Consider the following 21,065-nt stretch of genomic DNA (forward strand, 5'->3'; position numbering starts at 1 on the left):
AAGCTTGCTAGCAGCAGATGCAGTGTCTGTCGAACTGAACTGCAGTTCTTTCTCTCCGTATTCCTCTCCACCCTGTATGTTTATGCAACAGAATCATAAAGTCTTTATACAAATAAATTCTTACACCAATGTAACAGCATTTCTAACTGGAGCAGAAGTTGTTGTGTCAATTTGTTTTGGAATTATTGGAAAAAAGAATAATTTGACCTGATGAGGGTGTTTGATAGAAAGTTAAAGGGTTAATCTCAGTTAATACAATTATTTCCAAGGGAGACATGTATATTATGTCTGTACAAAATGAGTCATGGCAATGTATCCAGTTTTTTTTAGTCATCACTAGAGCTATGAATCTATCATAGCTAACGAAATAAAAAATAAAAAAGGGAATAGAGATACCGATGGACACACCCAGGCTCTAGTCTGAAAGCTGAAACCTTCATTGGATGTGTGTGTATGCACACATTGTGGATGAATGTCCATCAGTGTCATCATTTCATGTACTGCTGCTTAATCCCTACGTTAATGACTGATGAGATATGCGTCCTTTGTGTTCCCTTTTTCATAGAAAGCAAGCAGGATTAAGAACTGAGACAAAAGAATAAATATTCAGCTGCCCCCAACGTCGAGTTCCAGATACATCCATCCATCCATCCATTATCCAACCGCTTATCCAACCTCAGGGTGCAGGGGCTGAAGCCGATCCTATTGGGTGAGAGGCGGGGTGCACCCTGAACAGGTCACCAGTTCATAGCAGGGCTGACTCATAGAGACAGACAACCATCCACGCTCTCATTCACTCCTATGGAGAATTTAGAGTCACCAATTAAACTTAAACTGTCTGAAGTCGAGCCTACTCTCTTACTGTGAAAAAAAAAGTGCTAACCACTACACCACCATGTAGCCCACTTCCAGATAGAATGGATATGAATATAATTCTGTTATTGTATAATAAACAAGAACTTTGTTTCCTGGGGGAAAAAACATGCCATGAAATGTAATGAGTTTGGTATAATATCATAATTTGACACCGATTTTAATTTGCTAATAATGGTACTGATGTGAAAAATGCATACTGCTGGTCACCTGGAGGCCACAGGGGTTACAGGTGCAGTGGTTATGGAATGAAATGGATGGTGTTACTCCATTAGCACTTCAATAGTCTTGGGTGTCTCTAAGAATAATCGCCGTGCCCATCACAGTGTTTGTGTGTGTGTATCAGTCTGGGCTAGCCTGTGTTCCGGCGTGTCTGGTTTCTAATGATGGTCATCCATAATTGAGTGTCACCTCGCAGGGGGAGCGGTCCAGGGTGGCGCTGTGGTTAACTAGGCTCCGGCTGCTCGCCATGACAGTGTGTGTGGACGAGTCACGGGGGTCAGCAGCTCACAAAACGTCCAGCGCCACAGAGTAGCAACATGAGCCCAACGCTGTTTAATTGATGCCACCTCTGATTAACTGTCAGCTCAGGATCAACACCAGCTAATTCACTAAAAGACCCCGACTAGAGGGACACTGTGTCACGTTAACCTCAACACATAGGAGCTACCCTTAACATTAACACATAGGAGCTACCCTTAACCTCAACACATAGGAGCTGTCCTTAACATTAACATAGGAGCTGCCCTTCACATTAACACATAGGAGCTGTCCTTAACATTAACACATAGGAGCTGCCCTTAACATTAACACATAGGAGCTGCCCTTAACATTAACACATAGGAGCTACCCTTAACCTCAACACATAGGAGCTACCCTTAACATTAACACATAGGAGCTGCCCTTAACATTAACACATAGGAGCTGCCCTTAACATTAACATAGGAGCTGCCCTTAACATTAACACTTAGGAGCTACCCTTAACATTAACACATAGGAGCTGTCACATATAGGAGCTACCCTTAACATTAACACATAGGAGCTGCCCTTAACATTAACACATAGGAGCTGTCACATATAGGAGCTACCCTTAACATTAACACATAGGAGCTGCCCTTAACATTAACACATAGGAGCTGCCCTTAACTTTAATACATAGGAGCTGCCCTTAACATCAACACATAGGAGTTGCCCTTAACATTAACACATAGAAGCTGCCCTTAACATTAACACATAGGAGCTTCCCTTAACATTAACACATAGGAGCTGCCCTTAACATTAACACATAGGAGCTGCCCTTAACATTAACACATAGGAGCTGCCCTTAACATTAACACATAGGAGCTGCCCTTAACATTAACATAGGAGCTACCCTTAACATTAACACATAGGAGCTGCCCTTAACATTAACACATAGGAGCTGCCCTTAACATTAACATAGGAGCTACCCTTAACATTAACACATAGGAGCTGCCCTTAACATTAACACATAGGAGCTGCCCTTAACATTAACATAGGAGCTACCCTTAACATTAACATAAGAGCTACCCTTAACATTAACACATAGGAGCTGCCCTTAACATTAACATAGGAGCTGCCCTTAACATCAACACATAGGAGCTACCCTTAACATTAACACATAGGAGCTTCCCTTAACATTAAGACATAGGAGCTTCCCTTAACATTAACACATAGGAGCTGCCCTTAACATTAACACATAGAAGCTGCCCTTAACATTAACATAGAAGCTGCCCTTAACATTAACACATAGGAGCTTCCCTTAACATTAACACATAGAAGCTGCCCTTAACATTAACACATAGGAGCTGCCCTTAACATTAACACTTAGACGTTGCCCTTAACCCCGACCATGATTCCATTCAAACACCTTGACATCCATTTGAGACAATGAGTTGGATCATATATATTTGATTTACTGCTCCCAGCACATTGTTTGGATGAATCATTGCTCGGTGAGAGTCATATTTCTGGATGAAAAGATCCCGTCAAGATAAGCAACCTTCCTGATCGTCTGCCAGCTGTTTTGACAGGCACAACTCGGCACATTCACGTTAACAATAGAGGGCCGATCCACGACACACAAGCCGGGCCTCCACGTTCAAACAGAACTGACTCAATCAATCTTCTCTTTTGAAGTTCTCTGGCAGTTTCTTTTAAAGATTACTTAAGGATTTAAGGGCAAGAATTTCTTTGAATTTTTTTATTCACTCTGAGTCGACACCCCCTCCCTAACTCCTTGTGTATGCTCCCTGTGGGTTTTAAGAGTTCTGAGCAAGGATGATAAAAAAACAACAACAACACAGCTTTTACTTGCGGGCGAGGAGACAATCAATTACTAATGAAGTCTGCAACAGAAAGCAGAGCCTCATGAGTCAGAGGTGTTAAGTTCGGCACACATGTTTTTCATGCTGTGAAGAAGACCATAAAAATGCCAACTGTTGTTGTACCTGGTAAACTTATTTTAGAAGGAAATGTTTTCAGTAACGGTACTGTTATCATTGTCTGCTCTTTGTCCTCAACTCTTGCAATCATCAACTGAAAATCACGTTGGCTACAACATGTGCTGATCTGCACCTCCATCTGCTGAACACTCTGTGTAGTGCAGCTAGTTTTGCTATTGAAGTTGTTGAAATGTGTATCTCACAACTGCTTTTACACTTTTCATATTCTACAAAATGCATTACCTGTAGAAAATGTGAATGAATGCTGAAACCTAAAAAGCTGACGCTAAACTGCAATGCTGGACTAAATGTGTAGTGAGATAGTAGTAAGATGGCGTAGTAAAAACAGTAGTAAAGATGGGAATGGGTCTAATTGGTGTGGAATGTCATTGAAAAGTTGAGAAATACCAATAATTTAGTATGTGTAATATGTGTGTATAATGTATCGAAAGTGTGCACAGTGTGTATAGTTTGTATGTATATTATGTATAGTATGTGTAGAATGTCTGTACTGTATGTAGTGTGTTTAGTATGTATACACTATGTAAAATGTGTGTACAATGTGAAGAATGTGTGTACAGTATGTGTAGTATGTCTGTACTGTATGTATAGTGTGTTTAGTATGTATACACTGTAATGTAAAATTTGTGTACAATATGTGTAGAATGTGTTTACAGTATGAGTAGTGTGTGTAGTACAGTATGTGTAGAATGCATGTAGTATAGTGTGTAGAATGTGTATACAGTGTGTACAGTATATGTATAGTATGTGTAGTATACATGTACAAGTATATATGTAGGCTATTGTATGTATAGTACGTGCGTACAGTGTATATGTATAGTATGTTGAAAGAAATTCAAAAAAGTGTCATAATGTAGTTCTTTCAAAAATACCTAAAGACGGCACAGAATAGTATGTTGATAATTGTAACAACAAAAGTAACAATGCAATCTCCACACCAAAGGTCCCCAAGTAGGATTAAAACCATGATCTTAATTGCAGGGAGGCTGTAGTGCTGACCACGACACCACACTAGCCTAGAATGGCATTTATAGTTTATTTGCCTCATAGTGTAGTTTGACCAAAAATTCCAAGAAACGCGATGGAATAGTACATTGATAGTGGATGTAGTATAGTATGTTGAAAAATATATCTGAAAAAAACATCATGTCAAAGTATGTCCTAAAATGAAAAAGAACGCCTTTAATATGGTTGGTATGTTGTTGTTTTTTTTACTATTTTTACACAAATTATACTACTACATATATCAACAGAGTATAATTGGGCCATTTCTAACATTTTAAAATTTGACCATTTTTGACGAAAATCGACATACTTTAGTATAACTTTTTGAGGGGGTCATTTTTGGACATCCTATAATATGGTGTTTTTAGGCTATTTTTGGACAAACTATACTATTACATGTATCAACAGAGTGTAATTGGGCCATTTCTAGAATTTTCAGGCATTTTAAAATTTGACCATTTTTGCCAAAAATCGACATACTATGGTATGACTTTTTTTTTAAGTGGGTCATTTTTCGACATTCCATAATATGGTGTTTTTCTGTCATTTCTGGCCATATTTTGCTATAATAAGTATCAACAGACTATAATCGACCCATTTCTAGCACATTTAGGCATTTTAAAATTTGACCATTTTTGACAAAAATCAACATATATACAACTATAGTTTGACTTATTTGATTGATTTCAGCAGTCCAGTCCGTCTGTTAATTGGCTGGCAACCATTATCGTCTCGGTCTAGCTACAAAGGGCGTCTTTGACTAAAGTAATCAGTACGAATGAACGCCATTTTTAAAAAACTTTTTCTGTTCTGTCATCCAACAGCAAAGCCAGACGACGCTACCTCTGAAACTTGTCTGTTTTCCTGTTTCCTTATTGTTTTTTTCCTCTTGAGTTTTTTGCCACCAGTCTGTCCACACAACTGCCAGTGAATACACTGAACCCACTGCCAAGCTGTGGCTTAGTAGCCTATTTGCACTACTGATATTACTGTATGTGTAAACAGCACAATGGTGTTCTAGGCTACGGTTTAATTCTAATTTGAACAACAGTAAGCTATACTTTATATGCAGTAGGCCTATCCACTGTATTAAAGTGTTTGAATAATAAACAGTACAGTAATTTAACTTGTACATTAATTTGACAAGCGTCTGAAACAGCTGTAGAGCCACAGGTGGTGTTTAAGTAAAGAAATATACTTGAGATGGAAATGCATTACCAGTCAAAGCACAGAGTACACATGGTCCTACTCTCTGCTGCTCTCCTGTGGACATTAAAGGAACTTCAGACTTCTTTTACCTTTAAAAAAACTATGAATGTTCAAGTTTCTGGCTCCAACACAGTAAAGTGGTTAAAGAAAATTCACTTTTATTTGTTTCTGAACCGTCCTTTCTTTCACTGGTTAAATACAACATCACAAGTAGCCACACCGAAGCCCCAGAGTGTTTGCCAGGGCAGCATTTTACAACAACTTAGTCACAATTTGAACAGCTTGGTTCATTGATCCAGGGGGTTGAGACTTTTCCTAGAAATTGGTGAGTGAAGCTGAGGAGCACACTACAAAAAATGCCCAGGAAATTAGCAATATAGGATAATAATATTAATTTTGATGTGAATTCAGCTGCCAGCTGGATGAGAATTCCGCTTGTTTTATAGTTTGTTCTGCAATTTCTGCCTGGTCTTTGTTCGTTGGCACAAATTTTTCTCACCCAGCTAACATTTTCCTATTTATATGATATGAAATTCTGTGTTGCATTCAGCACTGTTTGTAGTGTTTGCAGTCTGGGGTCTTCACACCCAGTCTGCCCCCTCTCCAAACTATCAAAAAACAACGATGTAAACCAGCAGCGGAGATGAATTTTTAAATTAAAAAACTGTTGTCAGATAAAGGAACTGCTGCTGAGATACTTATGTATCTGTGCAGGGTTTGCACCTGCCCCTTGTTTGGAGAAATCGACCTACCAGTTAACAATCCCATTTGTTTTGAAAATAAAATAAAAATGAAGAAATAATATATATTTACACAGATATCCACACATACAGAGTATACACCCATACAATAACAGACTTTGTACACACAGATCGGCACATATCCAGACAGTGCATGTACCCACCAGAACAGTTCACTGTTTTGGTGGCGAAATCTCAGTCACAGTTGTTTTCACGTCACTACAATCTACGGTCTCCAAAGTCACAGATGTGGGGCAAATCAAATTTCTACTAATATTTATGTGCTTATGACTGCATGCAAGCTTTCCTCAGCTGCAACCTACACAGGCTACTTTACTGGGTATTATGGCAGTAGAGTTTGATCTTACATTGTTTCTCCCAGTCATGATAGACACTACAGGGCTGCGGTCTAAATGTTCAGTTTTGCTCAATAACAGTTTATGTACAAAACTTCTGGACAAGTGGTAAAAATAAGTACAATTAAGTACATTTTCATATGTTTCCCAGTGTATCTAATGTACGTGTTAATCAGAAAGTATCGTCACACTTTTACCGTATATGAGATGATTATTAACGTGACTTCACATTTAGACTCACATAGCAGACAGAAAGAACTCCCAACTCAACTCGTCGTCACAAAGCTTTCCCAACAGTTGTTATTGTGATTCATTTGAACATTTTTCAAACCTGAACACTGGACCGACAGTTTAGCTGGCTGGAGACACCTGTTATTTTGACTGGCATGACATGTAAACCAGAGCCCCAGTGGACTTTGTGGGCTAAAATGATCTAGTTTGGGTGAGAACCACAGTTTAAGAAGACTAGTGGAAAACTTCATCCCTTAGTCTTTGTCAACAGACACTAGAGATCTGAGAAAGTCTTTTAATAAAGACAAGACTAGTCACTTTTGTCCATGTCAGTTTTTAAAATGAGAGGTGACACAGATGATGTGTAACCCATCAAAACGTACTTGCCCCGGCAGTGAAAACCAGTTGAATGCGAAACAAAGTCCTGCCACTACTGAATATGCAATTTCACCATGGAAAACATAATTTGAGTGACAGTGTTTAACAGACTGAAAAAGAAAAAAAAAACACGCAAAACAATCCACAAATTATCTGACAGACAGTATAAAAGGTGTGATAATATCAGTGAGGCGCCAGGCGCTGCTGTGGTGTTTGCGGTGTCCTGTGCGACGGCTTGTTCCCTCAGAGTGAGTCCGCTCCATTGACGGTTTTTGAACGCACTCTTCATTCAAGCCCTGCGCAAACTGAACCACAAACCACTGCCATGGCAACAAATTAAAGTACTACCAAAGATGTGTATATATAGTAAAAAAAAAAAAAAGAGGAAGTAAAAAACAAAAAGAGAACGAATCAGCATGAAGACACGACACCTCAGAAAGGAAGGGAGAGCTGGGAGGCCGGTGCTCTGTCAGAGGTCCAGGTGGAAGGTTAGTAGAGTTCAAAAGGTCAGAGGTCGCCCTGGTCATTTGTTGCCCTGGTTAGTCAAAATCCAACTCTGTTTTCATTAGAGGGAAATGTATACAATGTTTTACTGGAGTAATCTTGTTTTAAAGTTTCATTTCAGTTTTAAAATAAAATGCCCCAAGCCCCTAACACATACACTATATATATAGCTATTAACATATATATCAGTGGGACTTCCAACTGAAAATCATCCCATGATAATAAAAAAAAAAACGTGACAACCTTTAAACTGTGGACACAGCTGTGGATGTACGAGCCACATGTGGCCACAGTTTAAAGGTTTAAAACAACACATACTTGAGGCATTCCTGTTAATATAATAATAATATAATAAGACTTAAATGGCATTTCCCCAAGGCATATTATACATTCATAATACTATGTGAGTGCAACTGTTTGTGTGTGTTTGTGTGTGGCTGTCTTTCTGTTGAAATACCTGCCACCAGATAGAAATGATCTGCACTAAAGCAGAATAATTAATCTACATATATTTGTGTGTGTGTGTTTTAATGGCTCCTGTCCTCATGACTGAAGCACATTTCCGTAGGAAACAATTGCACCTCATTGGCTCAACCAAGTTAGCCAATCACCAATGACGGAAGCCAGAGCCCCTGGGCCCGCCCCATCGCAGAGGCCAGAGTTTGGTTGGTTAGGTGGGAATGTGTGTGTGTGTGTATGTGTGTGTGTGTGTGTGTGTGTTTGTGTTTAGGGACAGTGGAAACACAGTCTTTTCCACTTGAAATGTCCTCATGTTTGGGGGGGAGGGGATGAGGTTTCCGTGGTGATGAGAGTGAAGTGTCGATAAGCCGAGGAGGGGAGGAGCCTAAACCTCCGCTTCTTTCAAGCCGATTCGTTCCTCCTCCTGTCAGTCACTGTTTGGCTTCTTCAGCGAGAAGGCCAAAATGTTGAAGTGGTTGCTGAGCTGTTGTACCTAGAAATGGAAAAATAATTTAATTGTATTTAGTACCTCATTGATGTATGAATTCAACAGAAAAAGTCATAATTTCCATATTTAGTAGTTCAGGACCTAGACAGGGAATTTTTTCATCTTGAGGACCAGGTTATTAAAATCATTGTTGTACTGTACTTTGAAATTGAACCACATTCAGTTTTTGCCTTGTTTTCACTTTTTAGTGGAGTTAAATCCTAGACTTAACTAAGAAGATTGGCACTACTGTCTTACCTGTCTGATAATATAACAATTAGCTTATCATGGCACACAGACAGGAAATGGGGAAACAGTAACAGCACTGTTAGTTGTTGTCTACACAGAGTGACCCAGATTAGTCATAAAAGTTATCTATTAACAGTGACTCTGTTAATAAGTCAGGTAAAGCAATTTTGCTTGTTTTGAGGGAATTAAACATAAACACATAAACAAAATGCAACACATCTTTGTAACGTCCATGTTGTTTCTACATTACAATTTAAAGTCCATTAACACACCGAAGTAGGAAAAAAGGACTTTGGGCACTCGGGAAGGGGACCATCTAAAGAGCATGTGAATGCACCATTAACTACATAATGTACGGTAACTTATGTAAGGGAGTTAAAATAAGGTGAAACGTCCTTTTTGGTCCTCTCGATTCCCCCTTTACTTCTCCTGCGTGGGCTGTGTCGCGCTTTATGCTACATGATCCGTCATAATGAAAACGGTCACTAGAGGTCGCCACCCAACAAGAAACTTAAAGATGAGTCCTAATCAGCTGTTTGCACTGATTAACTACAGGGCCATTTTTTGTGAGGACAGTCTGACATTATCTGTACAGATGTGACATTATTTATTTCAACAGAGGGAGTGTGTGTGTGTGTGTGTGTGTGTGTGTGTGTGTGTGTGTGTGTGTGTGCTCTTACCACTGAAACACCGTAGTGTATGTGTGCTAATATGACAGCAGCTGTCCACAGGTAAAGCAGCAGGCTCTCGTTAGCAACCACACCGGTCACCGCTAACAACACCACTGGCGTCATTGGCAACAGCAGCCAGCTCAGCGCCTGGCAACGTGTGTTACTCATCTGACACACAATCAGCTTACACTGCAAGATAAACACATTCACACATGAGTAAACAAACATACAGACGTCTATGCATTGTGCGGATGTCGAAAGGCACAAACGAACAGTAAGGATGTGTGAAAACTGAGCATACACTCACCGTGACATTAGCGAAGGCTGTCCCCACCATGAGGTAGAAGGTCCTGGGCTGCAGCTCCAGGATGTTGGATGGAGAGAAGACCACCCAGATGGTGGACAGGACGAAGAGGAGGACGGGAGACAGGAAGGGCAGGAAGGCTTCGTACAGGCTGCTGTGCTTCAGAGTGTTACTGCGGTGACCCCTGCATAACCACAGAGGAAGAGTTCAGAGCGCCGTGTGATACAGTGACACTCAAATATAATAAAACACTGATGAAAAGTTGACTTACTTGAGAACGTTGAAGAGGCTCATGGGTAAGGTCACAGTAAAGGAACAGGCTGGGAATCAAAACATATTTGTTATTATTATTGCACCTGCTTCAGCTAATGAATGACTGCATTCAAAGTGACCAATCACAGCTCACCGATGATCATAAAGCTGAAAAGGTCTCTGTAGAGGAAGTGCCACAGGATTGGCTGGTACCATGTTTCAACGCCGACCACAGCAGTGACCAAGTAAACGAGGGAGATTGTCTGGAAGGAGAGGAGTCATTACAAGACTGGTGGGTCAAGGTGGCAATCGCTCTAACGTGTGTGTGTGTGTGTGTGTGTCCTTACCACTTGGCTGATGTCGTACCCCCACGGCAGAAACAAGATGCCGGTGTTATATTTCTCCCAGTGAGATAGAATGAATGAGAACAGCACCACCCACAGGATGTAATACAGTGTGGCCACGCCCACGCCACTTTCCAGACGCCCAAATATGGAATAGACGGTGGCGACAAAGAAGATGCAGGCCCAACTGTCCAGGCCATGGTCAAACAGCTCCCCTAGTGGTGTGGAGGAGTTGGTGCGACGAGCCTGTTTCCCATCAACTCCGTCTATACGAAACAAATAACAAAACACAGAACATGTTCATGTTAACATTTATATATGAACATTTTTTGACATGTGACCAAAGCTGCTGCCCTCACTCACATAACTGCAACTGGACTACACTCATTTCATCCACACATGGAAGTACTCTGCAAACACATCCTCATAACAACCGCCATGTGGAAAGTTGTTTTATTTTAATGGTCCACAAAATGGTGAGGAAGATTTTAAACTGACTTTAGTCTGGTTCACAGAGTGCATGTCTACACAAAATAAAACACAAACAGAGAAGGAATGTGACAATAAAATGTGTATTTATTTGGCTGAAAACAACCCAGGGGAAAAATGTGAGGGCATCTATGTAACTTTTGCAAAGTCAGTGAGCGAGGGATAGAGGACTAGAACAGATCTAATTCAGTTCATCCCTCTGGCATTTCTGTTAAAATTCCTATGAGCTTCAGAAGTTTAAGATAACACTCTGAAGCAATGCTACAAACTGCTACATTTATCCTGTTTAATGTTACACCTAGCTGTGTACATATTGCTCTGTTACAGTGACTAATCTAGTGTGAAGGAGCTTCGGGTGAAGAGTAAGAAGGGTGTGGCACTGTTACATCAGAATCTAGTTAATTATCATCTCCTTTAACCGTCTCGAATGATCACATCAAATGGTAAACATTCAACCATTAAGTCAAATAGTCCTTTTAATTCCAGACCTGGAGCAAAACCATCTCCTCTTCACATAAAATTAGAACTGCATTCATTGAGTTTTTGGGTCCTCCGCCCAAAATATCAGCCACAAGCATTACACACATTCATTACCCACTGTCAGTATAAACAAATATTGATTAATGCAGCTTTAAATAAACTGCAGAGTGCAGGCCAAACGGCTGACTGCTTATATAAGTCCAGCCAGCAACTTTTTAACTATTAGATTAATTTCTAATAAAATACTTTTAATTTGGTATTTCTGAATGCTAAGCAACTACGCTGCTATCAGGCCGTTTCATAAAAACAAAAAGAAGAAGAAAGAAGACGAAAGGACAGAAGAAGCGTGACCACAAATGACAGCAAAACGTGATTCAGCGTGTTTTTTCTTTTCATTTGGTGTAGGTGCTGTTGCAAAATGATTAGGAGCTACTTAAGCATTTCGTCAAGTCTAATTCTGGTAGGGATTGTTGGCTAAAATGTTGCTGACATGCATATGCATATCATACGATATATATTGACAAGACCTTGATAACTTTGAAGTCACCATTAATACTGGTACAGACAGGCTTTGGAGCAATTTGCTGCCATCCAGACAACATCTATTCTAGGGACGTCCTGCTTATTTTAGCAAGACAATGCCAAGTAACTATCTGCATGTGTGGCTTTACAGGAAGAGAGTGCCGGTTACAAACTGACCTGTGTCTCTTTCAAAATATGTGACGCATTTGAAGCACAAAATACAACAACGGAGACCCCGGACTGTTGAGCATCTGTCATATCAAGCAATAGGTCTGTCACCATAACACATTTTTCAGAACGATATATTTTCCCAGAAACTATCACGAGAAACGATAGTATCGTTGTAGTTTTATAACGATATTACAGCATTATAAGTACATCATTTTCCACAGCAATGATTTTTTAAATCCCGAAAATATTAAACATTGGAATTGAAATGTGGAAAAGAAGTATTAAAACATCCTAGATAAATAAGACTTAAATAAATAAACTACAACCAAAACAAATAAAATAGACTTTCAGGCTCTGTTAACAAAACATTGCAATGAGATAATCATTATGTATTATTATTAAAATAACATAAAAAGCTGGAATGCCTGTCAAAAATTTGATGCATTACACAACACAAAAAGATGCATGTAAACGACAATATATTGAGTCCAGAAAAAAATATTGTGTCCATTTTATATATTGAACGATGAGTCGATATAGTAATTATCATGACAGGCCTCTCAAGCAACAATGAGAAAGAATTTCACTTTTAAACAACTAGTTGTCCTCAGTTCATTAACATTTACTGACAGCATCACAACTCTTTTGGAATCAGGGTTGTATTTTTTCAGGACAAAATCTCCTCAAAAACTAGTATATCCAACTGACAACGGTGCTGATTGATAACGTGGCATCCTGTTAATACGGGTAACCGTTTCTACCTAATGCTAGAACTACAGGATCGTTTATTCCTAATGAGAAAAAATACTTTTTCAGCACACAACACTATCACATTTATATAAGAAATTATAAAAAGTGACGAAACAGAATTACATACATCTAAACCTCAAGGACAGTCTGTGCAGTATATTCTAGCAGAAGACATGTGAGACTGGTTCAGAATAGATTTCTGAGAGTCACTGTACAGAATACATTCCATGAGGAGGAATTTGCCCCTGCGCCTCTTAAAAGTCAGAGAAAAACAACACACAGGGGTTGCAGGGGTCAGGACTCACCGAGTGTATAGGCCAGGAAGTTGAAGATCCCTGCAGCAACCCAGACCCAACTAGGCACATGTTCATGTCCTGCAGCTGAGACACAAATAATGTAAATATGCAGAACACCACACACAGAGCCACAGATGAGACCAATTCATTTTCACTTTTCTCACTTTGTTTAAAATTCCTCAGGAGGAGAATTGAAGGGGACGCAAAAACAGTTCTGTTGGAATAAGCTGCTGATGATGTACAGTCATGGAAAAAAATATTAGACCGCCCACTGTTTTCTTCAATATCTTGTTCATTTTAATGCCTGGTACAACTAAAGGTACATGTTTCGACAAATATAATGACAACAACAAAAAATAGCTCATAAGAATTTAATTTAAGAGCTGATATCTAGACATTTCCCATGGTTTTCTTGATAATGATTTTGGTTATTATCAAGAAAACCATGGAAAATGTCTAGATATCATATTATTGTTCTTCTTTGTTGTTATCACTATATTATTCCAAACAAATGTACATTTAGCTGTACCGGGTATTAAAATGAACAAGAAATTGAAGAAAACAATCTTCTAATCATTTTTCCCATGAGTGTATATCTCATGAGGACATTTTTTTTTACTTTAGAGATAACTTTACAGAGTGTGCGTCATTCTTTGCTTATGTTCTAGAAATCTTGTTGTACATGTTAACAGCAGTGGCTTGCAGTGTGTGTGTGTGTGTGTGTGTGTGTGTGTGTGCGCGCCCGCACAGAAAATGTAATGGGTGAGTGATTATCCTGGGCCACCATAGGCACCCATGTGTCAGTAAGTGATGAACTTTGCCTTTAATAAACAAGCACGCCTCTTTTTTTCACAACACCTTCTGCAGCGTTTGGCTGGGTTTGGCATGACTTAGTATGTTTCATAAACTGAACACTCCCTCATGCACTAGTCAAACGCAACAAGAAAAAAGAAGAAGCGCAGAGGACCTACCAGAGGCTGTGAAGTCAAAGTCGTAGAAGGCCAACATAAGGAAATTCAACACAAGGAACATAAAGCCTGTAAATGTAATGAGGTTTGGAGCCAACCATGTTGGTAGAAACTGTAGAACGAGATGGACGGAGAAAAACAGTTAATTAACATGTCACTTGGCTCCTCTCATCATAATATTGACAGTGATTAAATAACTAGACAGTAATTATTGTTGTCACACTTAATGGACAGTTACATAACTGTTGCAGAGATGCTTTTAGGACCGGGATGGGGATTTTGTAGGGCTGTACTGAATAGCTTGAAGCTTCATTTATAACACAGCGTTGACATTGCAAATCTAAATCAACATTCAAATGCTCTGCTGCGGGCGGCCATTTGGAAGAATATCAAGAATATCTGTGATTGGCTGAGTTTATCACCAGTTGTTTTTTTTGTCAATTTATTTTATTAATTCAATGTTCTGCCTCTGAAGAATGAGCTGCCTCTCTCTTCCTCTGCTCTAATAAAAAAGGCCCACAACTGCAGAGAGACAGCCGGGAAAAACAGCTTGTAAATCCAACATATTTTAACGTCTACTCTGTGAACTAAGGCTTTACTTTAACCAAACCAGAGTTGGAGGTTGTTGGAACAATGGGACGACTAACTGAAAGAACTGAGAACTGCTCCTCTGGTGCATAAGCTAAAACTGTTTTTCAGCTTCTGGGTTCTGAATATGGCTGTCTCGTTACTGTATCACAGCAGACAATTGGAAACCTCATTAATGATGTATGCTCACATACACACAGCTGAAAAGGTCTCTCACCTTTACTACAAAGTTCCAGAAAGGGTGCATGACGTAGACAGACAGGGGATTCGAGTCCACTGCGCTGTACTGCAAAGAGACACAATTTAATCAGTGAGGATGTGATTAACAAACACAAAGAGTTGATTGGTTGCATTTTTTGCCTTTGATTCATCTCACTGCACGGTAACTACGGCTTGTTGGGCTACACACCCTAACATGTACCTTGTTTACCGGCTAGTTTGGTGGCCTGTCATCACGCAGATCATAACAAACCTGATCCCAGTCTCTGTTACTTTATCCAGGCGTGACGAAAATGTTTGCATGCTACAGTGTAACGTATCCTCTCTGGTGTTCATACAACTTAAGATGTGTGTAAGGCTGCTTTCTGTGTGTTTTAGGCTTTCTAATTAGGAGCAAATGCCTCAAATGTGATTTTTTTTAGATTTAATTCTCACTGCTAGTTCAACTGAATGGGACTGCATTTTCATATGACTACAATGGTTTAATTAATCTAGTTGTGTCATGCCTGTGTTCCTCAAATCAACAAGATAATCAATGAAAAACATACACTGCGAGCATGATCCACGCTCTCATCTTGTACAAACACAACTGTACAGATAAAAGCGCCATGGGAGGCTGCAATCTCTGAGTGTGACAAAGGATGTGAGAGGCAGGAAGACGGATGACAGCATGACAGACAGAGCGGGGCGATAAGCGAAACAGTCCTCACTCATGTGCTTTGCATTTGCACGCACAAGCCTTTATAATACAAACGCTGCGTCAAAGAGAGTTCTTTCATTCACTGACGTTTGTCATCTTCTGCTCTCCTCTGGCCACTGACGCTAGAGGCACAGTAGCAAACACATGGAGCGAGCAACTTAAAAAGCAATTATTGGATAAAAGGTCTCGCTTGATAAACAGTTCGGAGAAGCAGTTTCACAGCAGTAATCGAAAGGAGGCCGTATGAGAAAGAGCCTCACTGACCTAGGTTTGTGTCATTTAAGGACAGAGACCATTACCATGAAAATACAAAGCTGCCTAAGAACTAATGAAAAACATAAAGATTTAAATGAATGGGTGCATAAATATCACTATTATAGTAATGCCAAAGCTTTATATCAGAATCTCTTATATCACCTGTCTGTAAACTTTAGTTTTAGACATTTATCGTCCCTCTTGCTCCCACTGCTTTTCTCTTTTTAAATCCATGGCATTTCCCCTGTCCTGGCTGGAATAGTGTTGTTTGCCATGGTCCAAGCCACTTTATTTGTTTCCCATTTACAGTGCCAGGGTTGTGTGTGAACACCTGATTTATTTTCAGCATGCAGTGCACACAGATTGGACAGCCAGTGGACTGTGAGGAAATATTCACTGAATTTAACAAAAATGGATTGGATTAGAGTCACTCCGTTCACCTTTAAGTGACTTTGAACGTGTTGTGGTTGTTTTTGCCAGACAGGTGGTTTGAGTATTTCACAAACTGATCGACTGGGATTTTTACACTCAACTATATCCAGGATAAAATATGGTTGAAAAAGACAAAATGTCCAGTGAGCTTGAAGCAGATAGGAAGATGCTGATTAAACATGATTCAAATTGTGGAACAGGAGACTCACATCATGGAAGTGCAGCTGTGCAACTGTGGGATGCAATCATGTAAATATGGACCTATATCTCTAATGAATGTGTCCAGCCACTTGTTGCATCTATGCCACATAGAATTAAAGAAGTTCTACAGAAAAAAGAGGGTCCAATCAAGAGCTAGCAAGATGTATAGTAACCAATGAGCACATTCCCTTATCTCTTATAAAAAAAAACTGCATTGCCTTGAGCTGTTACATCCCTTAATGAGTGCCACTCCTGTTTTCTACAGTCCTCCATACCCAGTGAGAGAACAACAGGTTCATTGTATGTGTAGTTCCACATTAATGCTCATTTTTATGGAAATTATCTGAACACTACCATGTTTGTGGAACACAGAAAGGATGGTACGATTCTAAAATCACTAGAATAATTAGAATAGTAATTTCAAGTGTCAGTTCCTGTTTATTTTCGGTGTTTCCCATCACTGTACTGGTTCAAGTTGAGTGGTTTCCCCTTACTTATCCATTAACATTACAGTAGCTAGTTGGTTTACTTTCTCTTCTGTGGTTGCAATATAAGAAAACGTTAAAGAACTGTCATTCTATTCAAAGACGAGACTGTCGGAAGGTCTATTGAACACAGGAAATCACAAAGTGAAGCCTTATTTTATAGCCAAGCAATGCCGAGGAGAAAGAAAGATAAAGCTAGCTAAGTATTAGCACATTTGCGCCAATGTCAAGCAAAACATGGCAAACACGGACACTTCCGGTAGTCCGTTTCAAAATAAAAGTACTATTCGTCAACATCAGGGTATTTGAATCAAATAGTATTTGTTTATTGTATTCACTAGACTTAAAACGGCATGGTTTATAATGCTTACATTTCAAGAGACAGAAAGCCAAATTTATACTGTAATATAAGTGTACAAAGGACCACTTCCCGTCTCCAAGGGTGCTTTTCACTTTGACTCCAAACTTACGTTATAAATATATCTAATCGATAGTTAAAGAAGTCAACTCCATAGTCAACATTATGACCCAAGCAGTACACTATCCAAATGTACCCGAACACACCATACTGTAGTTGTAACGTAAATGATCACGCTTTTATTTTCTAGGGGAGTATGACCAGCTTCTGGTATGGTTTAGCTAACTGTTGCTACCTTCACACACTCTGCTAGGGAAGCACCCTGCAGATCGTGACAGCTAACTGTGAAACACACACAGGTCGCCTCCACGGCTAGTTGCTACAGCCATACCTTGTATTTGTCGAAGCCCGCAAGCTGCTCCTGAGTGACATATTCGTAAAGAGCCATGGTAGAACAGTCTGGCTCCACAGTGAGATAAAAGGATAGCTCTTCCTTTGGAAATGCAAATCCCCAACGTTAGCTGCCGTGTCGAAGTACCATCTAGCTTGGCCGCTGTCGTTCACGCCGGGTGAGGTGATGTCGGAACATTTGGGCCACTCCTACGGAGCGAACATCCAGCCGGCTGGAGCTCACTACCGCCACCTCTGGCCTGGAGGTTTGCCATAAAAATCATCCAAAACAGCAGCATAACATTTCGTCACACTGTTGAAATAATCGCCTAAGTCATTTTTTGTCAGAATTGGGTTTTTTTTGCCTAAATCATCTCCTCATGACGCCGGCCACCTATGGTAAAATCGCCTACATCCTCAGTTGATCAGATCATGTGATTTTACCCCTTTAAGATCATCACTTCTTTGACAATTTGCCACACTTTACTCTAAGGTGTCTACATAAGAGTGATGTGTTAAAAATGTCTCTGTTGTCTGTCTCTGTGCGTGACGCAGGTCACTATGTGTCATTGTGTGTGTGCCCTCTCTCTATGCATTTATATATTAATCATGCAATATGATTTTGATACAATGATTATGTTTGTGTGTTAATATTGGTTTATAAACTATGATTACTTTAAATAAATAATAAAATTCCATTTGCTTAAACTGATTAAAATTCTATAATCTGTAAGACATAAAAAGGCAAAATGTTTGTCTTAACAAGTTTTGATAGGAGGTCAGGACACAGTGTGCCGGGCAGAGATGATTGCTGCCCGGTGACATGACGTGCCTCTATATTGATTAAGAAATCTACCGTCATGATTAGTAAACAATTGTGAGGATAAAATAATGGGTTCGAGGGAAAGGAGACTGGTTCAGACTTCACGACCTGAAACCATTCTGTGTGTACCAGGGACGTAGCCTAGATGTAGAGTGAACCCAGAGCTCTCTGTAACTGTACATTTCTTGACGTATTGTAATACAATTATGTTAAACTGAGAACTTGGACGTTTCCTACTCATCATTCCCCATCAAACGATCTGCGCAGAGAAATTTTCGGTTGGTGTCAGATTTGAAAGGTTTCCTCAAGCGATTTCTCTAACATGTGTCATGAACATTAATGAAACTTTGAAGTAACATTAATGCTCATGATACTTGTCATGTCATGTTTCTGACAGGCTTGTGTGACTCTTATGTAGACACCTTCAAAATAAAGTGTTTCCATATCTTGCTTCAGTCACAAAGGCATGTTAAAAAAAATGCCCAAGTAATTTAATTCTCTTAGTTACATAATTTACACACAGTGTTATTACTATGCCAATAGCCATCCTTTGTTACATCCTTTTTGAGTGAAATTATCAATAAATGTCATATGTTACGCTTTTGGTGAAGTTTTTTGTGTTTCCTGCAAAACTTGAAAAAATGACATAGGCGATTATTTTAACAGGGTGACGATTTTGTTGAATGGTCCAAATGACATGATTTGAATTAATATTTGCGTCACATCATGAAATGAATATAGGTAATCATGGTTTCTAGCTGGTTTCATTCAGTTTAACTGCGGTCCGCCTCACATTTCCGTCCCCTTAAACGTGACGTGGCTTTCCTCTCCAGCCGGAAGACACAGATTTGCTTGTTTGATGCAGAACAGCTGAAGCATCGCTTGAACCCAGCGTAAAAGCTCAATTTAAGGCATAATGTAAGTAATAACACCACTTTATGTGTATTGCAGTAATTGGTTTAATTTCGTAATTGTCTCAAAGCTTCATATGTCGCGTTTGCGCCAGTGGTTGACTCAGCCAGTGCTGGTTCTTCTAGTTAGCTAGCTCGCTAGCTAGCTACGTTAGCATGAACCTCACAGAATGGTGGTACAGATTTAGATGATTAGATTAATTTGGCAGATTGTTTTACACATATATAACCGCTGATAAAGTGATTATTGGTGCTATGATTTTGCGATTCATATAAGAACAATACAGAATCCAGCGACTTGCAAGTATCGCAGCTGTGTTAACAGTCACATAAAGTGTCTATATGACAGGTGTTAGCCATTAGAAATGTGATATATATTTTCAAAATAAGATTTTTTTTCATCAAATAAAGGTCACAGGACTATGCCAGTGGTTTTAGATACGTTACCTTAACTGTACATCAAATCATATGAACTCACTGCTAGGCATTGTGCAATGATTTTTTTCTTATTTTTTAGACTTTGAATGAATTATTCCTGTTTTCAGGCAGTCATTTGTTGCCTCTTCTTTCAATACAATAGGAATTGATAAACATGCAGGAATTTAAACGTGCTCATTCTTACTTTTATTTAAGTCACTAGTTTTACTATTATTAAATAAAACACTCAAAATAGGCTGGGAGGTCAGAATGATATAATTGTGTGTTATCATATATTTTTGTAAGAGGCAAAGATGGTTTACTTGGCTGAACCCTGACCAGCTTTGTTACACTTGCCCTAATATGTCCCTTTATTCTTTGCAGAATGGTGACGGACGTGCAGCTGGCAATATTTGCCAACATGCTTGGCGTGTCATTGTTCCTGCTGGTTGTGTTGTATCACTATGTTGCTGTCAATAACCCCAAGAAGCAGGAGTAGAGTCCCTCAGTATGGTTGGAGAGGTGAGTGCACTTTATGCTGCCCTGTTCTGTTAAGATGGTTCAGCTCGTTAATGTCTTGTTTGTACTTTGGGACCTCAAAGACTTTTAAACTCAATATTGAATTTGTTCAGTAACTCAATCAATGGTTAAACAGATGTTATACGAATTAATGCAAGCAGCATTAGAGTGTTTTGTTGATTATAAAGAGGTCTGTTCTTTTCAAGGTTCAACACCTGTGCACCTGCTTTCTCCCGCAGGTGAGATGGGACTCAGTGCCACCACCATGGAAACAACATTCCCCACTTCCAAGTCCCAAAAGATGAATTTCTTTGTAAGATTGCACAGTAGTGTTTTTTCTAATAAAAATGTGTGAATATAATTTGCATTCATGTTTCACGTATTCCTTGTTATTCTGCATGCACACTAGGCATATTCTCACTGAATATATATATTGAAAATGTGAAAAACAAGTTAATTTCAAGTTCATTTATTTACACTTCAAGTTTGATTCAAGTTCCAACACAGTATTATATCAGTCACAGTATAAGTAATTTGGTAGAAATC

General features: G+C 39.4%; 2 protein-coding genes across 3 annotated transcripts; one reads left to right on the forward strand and one right to left on the reverse strand.

The window, feature by feature from the left end:
* Positions 1–5,711: 5,711 nt before the first annotated feature.
* On the reverse strand, positions 5,712–18,048 carry selenoi (selenoprotein I). Its single transcript, XM_059356542.1, has 10 exons — positions 17,851–18,048; positions 15,027–15,095; positions 14,225–14,333; positions 13,263–13,337; positions 10,549–10,811; positions 10,356–10,464; positions 10,221–10,269; positions 9,953–10,133; positions 9,655–9,834; positions 5,712–8,731 (listed from the first exon to the last, which is right to left on the reverse strand). The coding sequence occupies exons 1-10, from the start codon at positions 17,905–17,907 to the stop codon at positions 8,624–8,626; spliced, it is 1,200 nt and encodes a 399-aa protein (XP_059212525.1). The 5' UTR covers positions 17,908–18,048; the 3' UTR covers positions 5,712–8,623.
* Positions 18,049–19,565: 1,517 nt separating this feature from the next.
* ost4 (oligosaccharyltransferase complex subunit 4 (non-catalytic)) lies at positions 19,566–20,880 on the forward strand. 2 transcript variants are annotated; one of them, XM_059356336.1, is made up of 3 exons: positions 19,566–19,590; positions 20,385–20,522; positions 20,759–20,880. In XM_059356336.1, exon 2 carries the CDS (start codon positions 20,386–20,388, stop codon positions 20,497–20,499), a length of 114 nt encoding a protein of 37 aa, XP_059212319.1. In that variant the 5' UTR covers positions 19,566–19,590; position 20,385; the 3' UTR covers positions 20,500–20,522; positions 20,759–20,880. The 2 variants fall into 2 exon arrangements, with proteins under 2 accessions (XP_059212319.1, XP_059212318.1); XM_059356335.1 differs by having other exon boundaries at positions 19,567–19,590; positions 20,726–20,880.
* The last annotated feature ends 185 nt before the right edge of the window (positions 20,881–21,065 follow it).

The sequence above is a fragment of the Centropristis striata genome, chromosome 18, assembly GCF_030273125.1.
Source record: "Centropristis striata isolate RG_2023a ecotype Rhode Island chromosome 18, C.striata_1.0, whole genome shotgun sequence".
NCBI classification, from domain to species: domain Eukaryota; kingdom Metazoa; phylum Chordata; class Actinopteri; order Perciformes; family Serranidae; genus Centropristis; species Centropristis striata.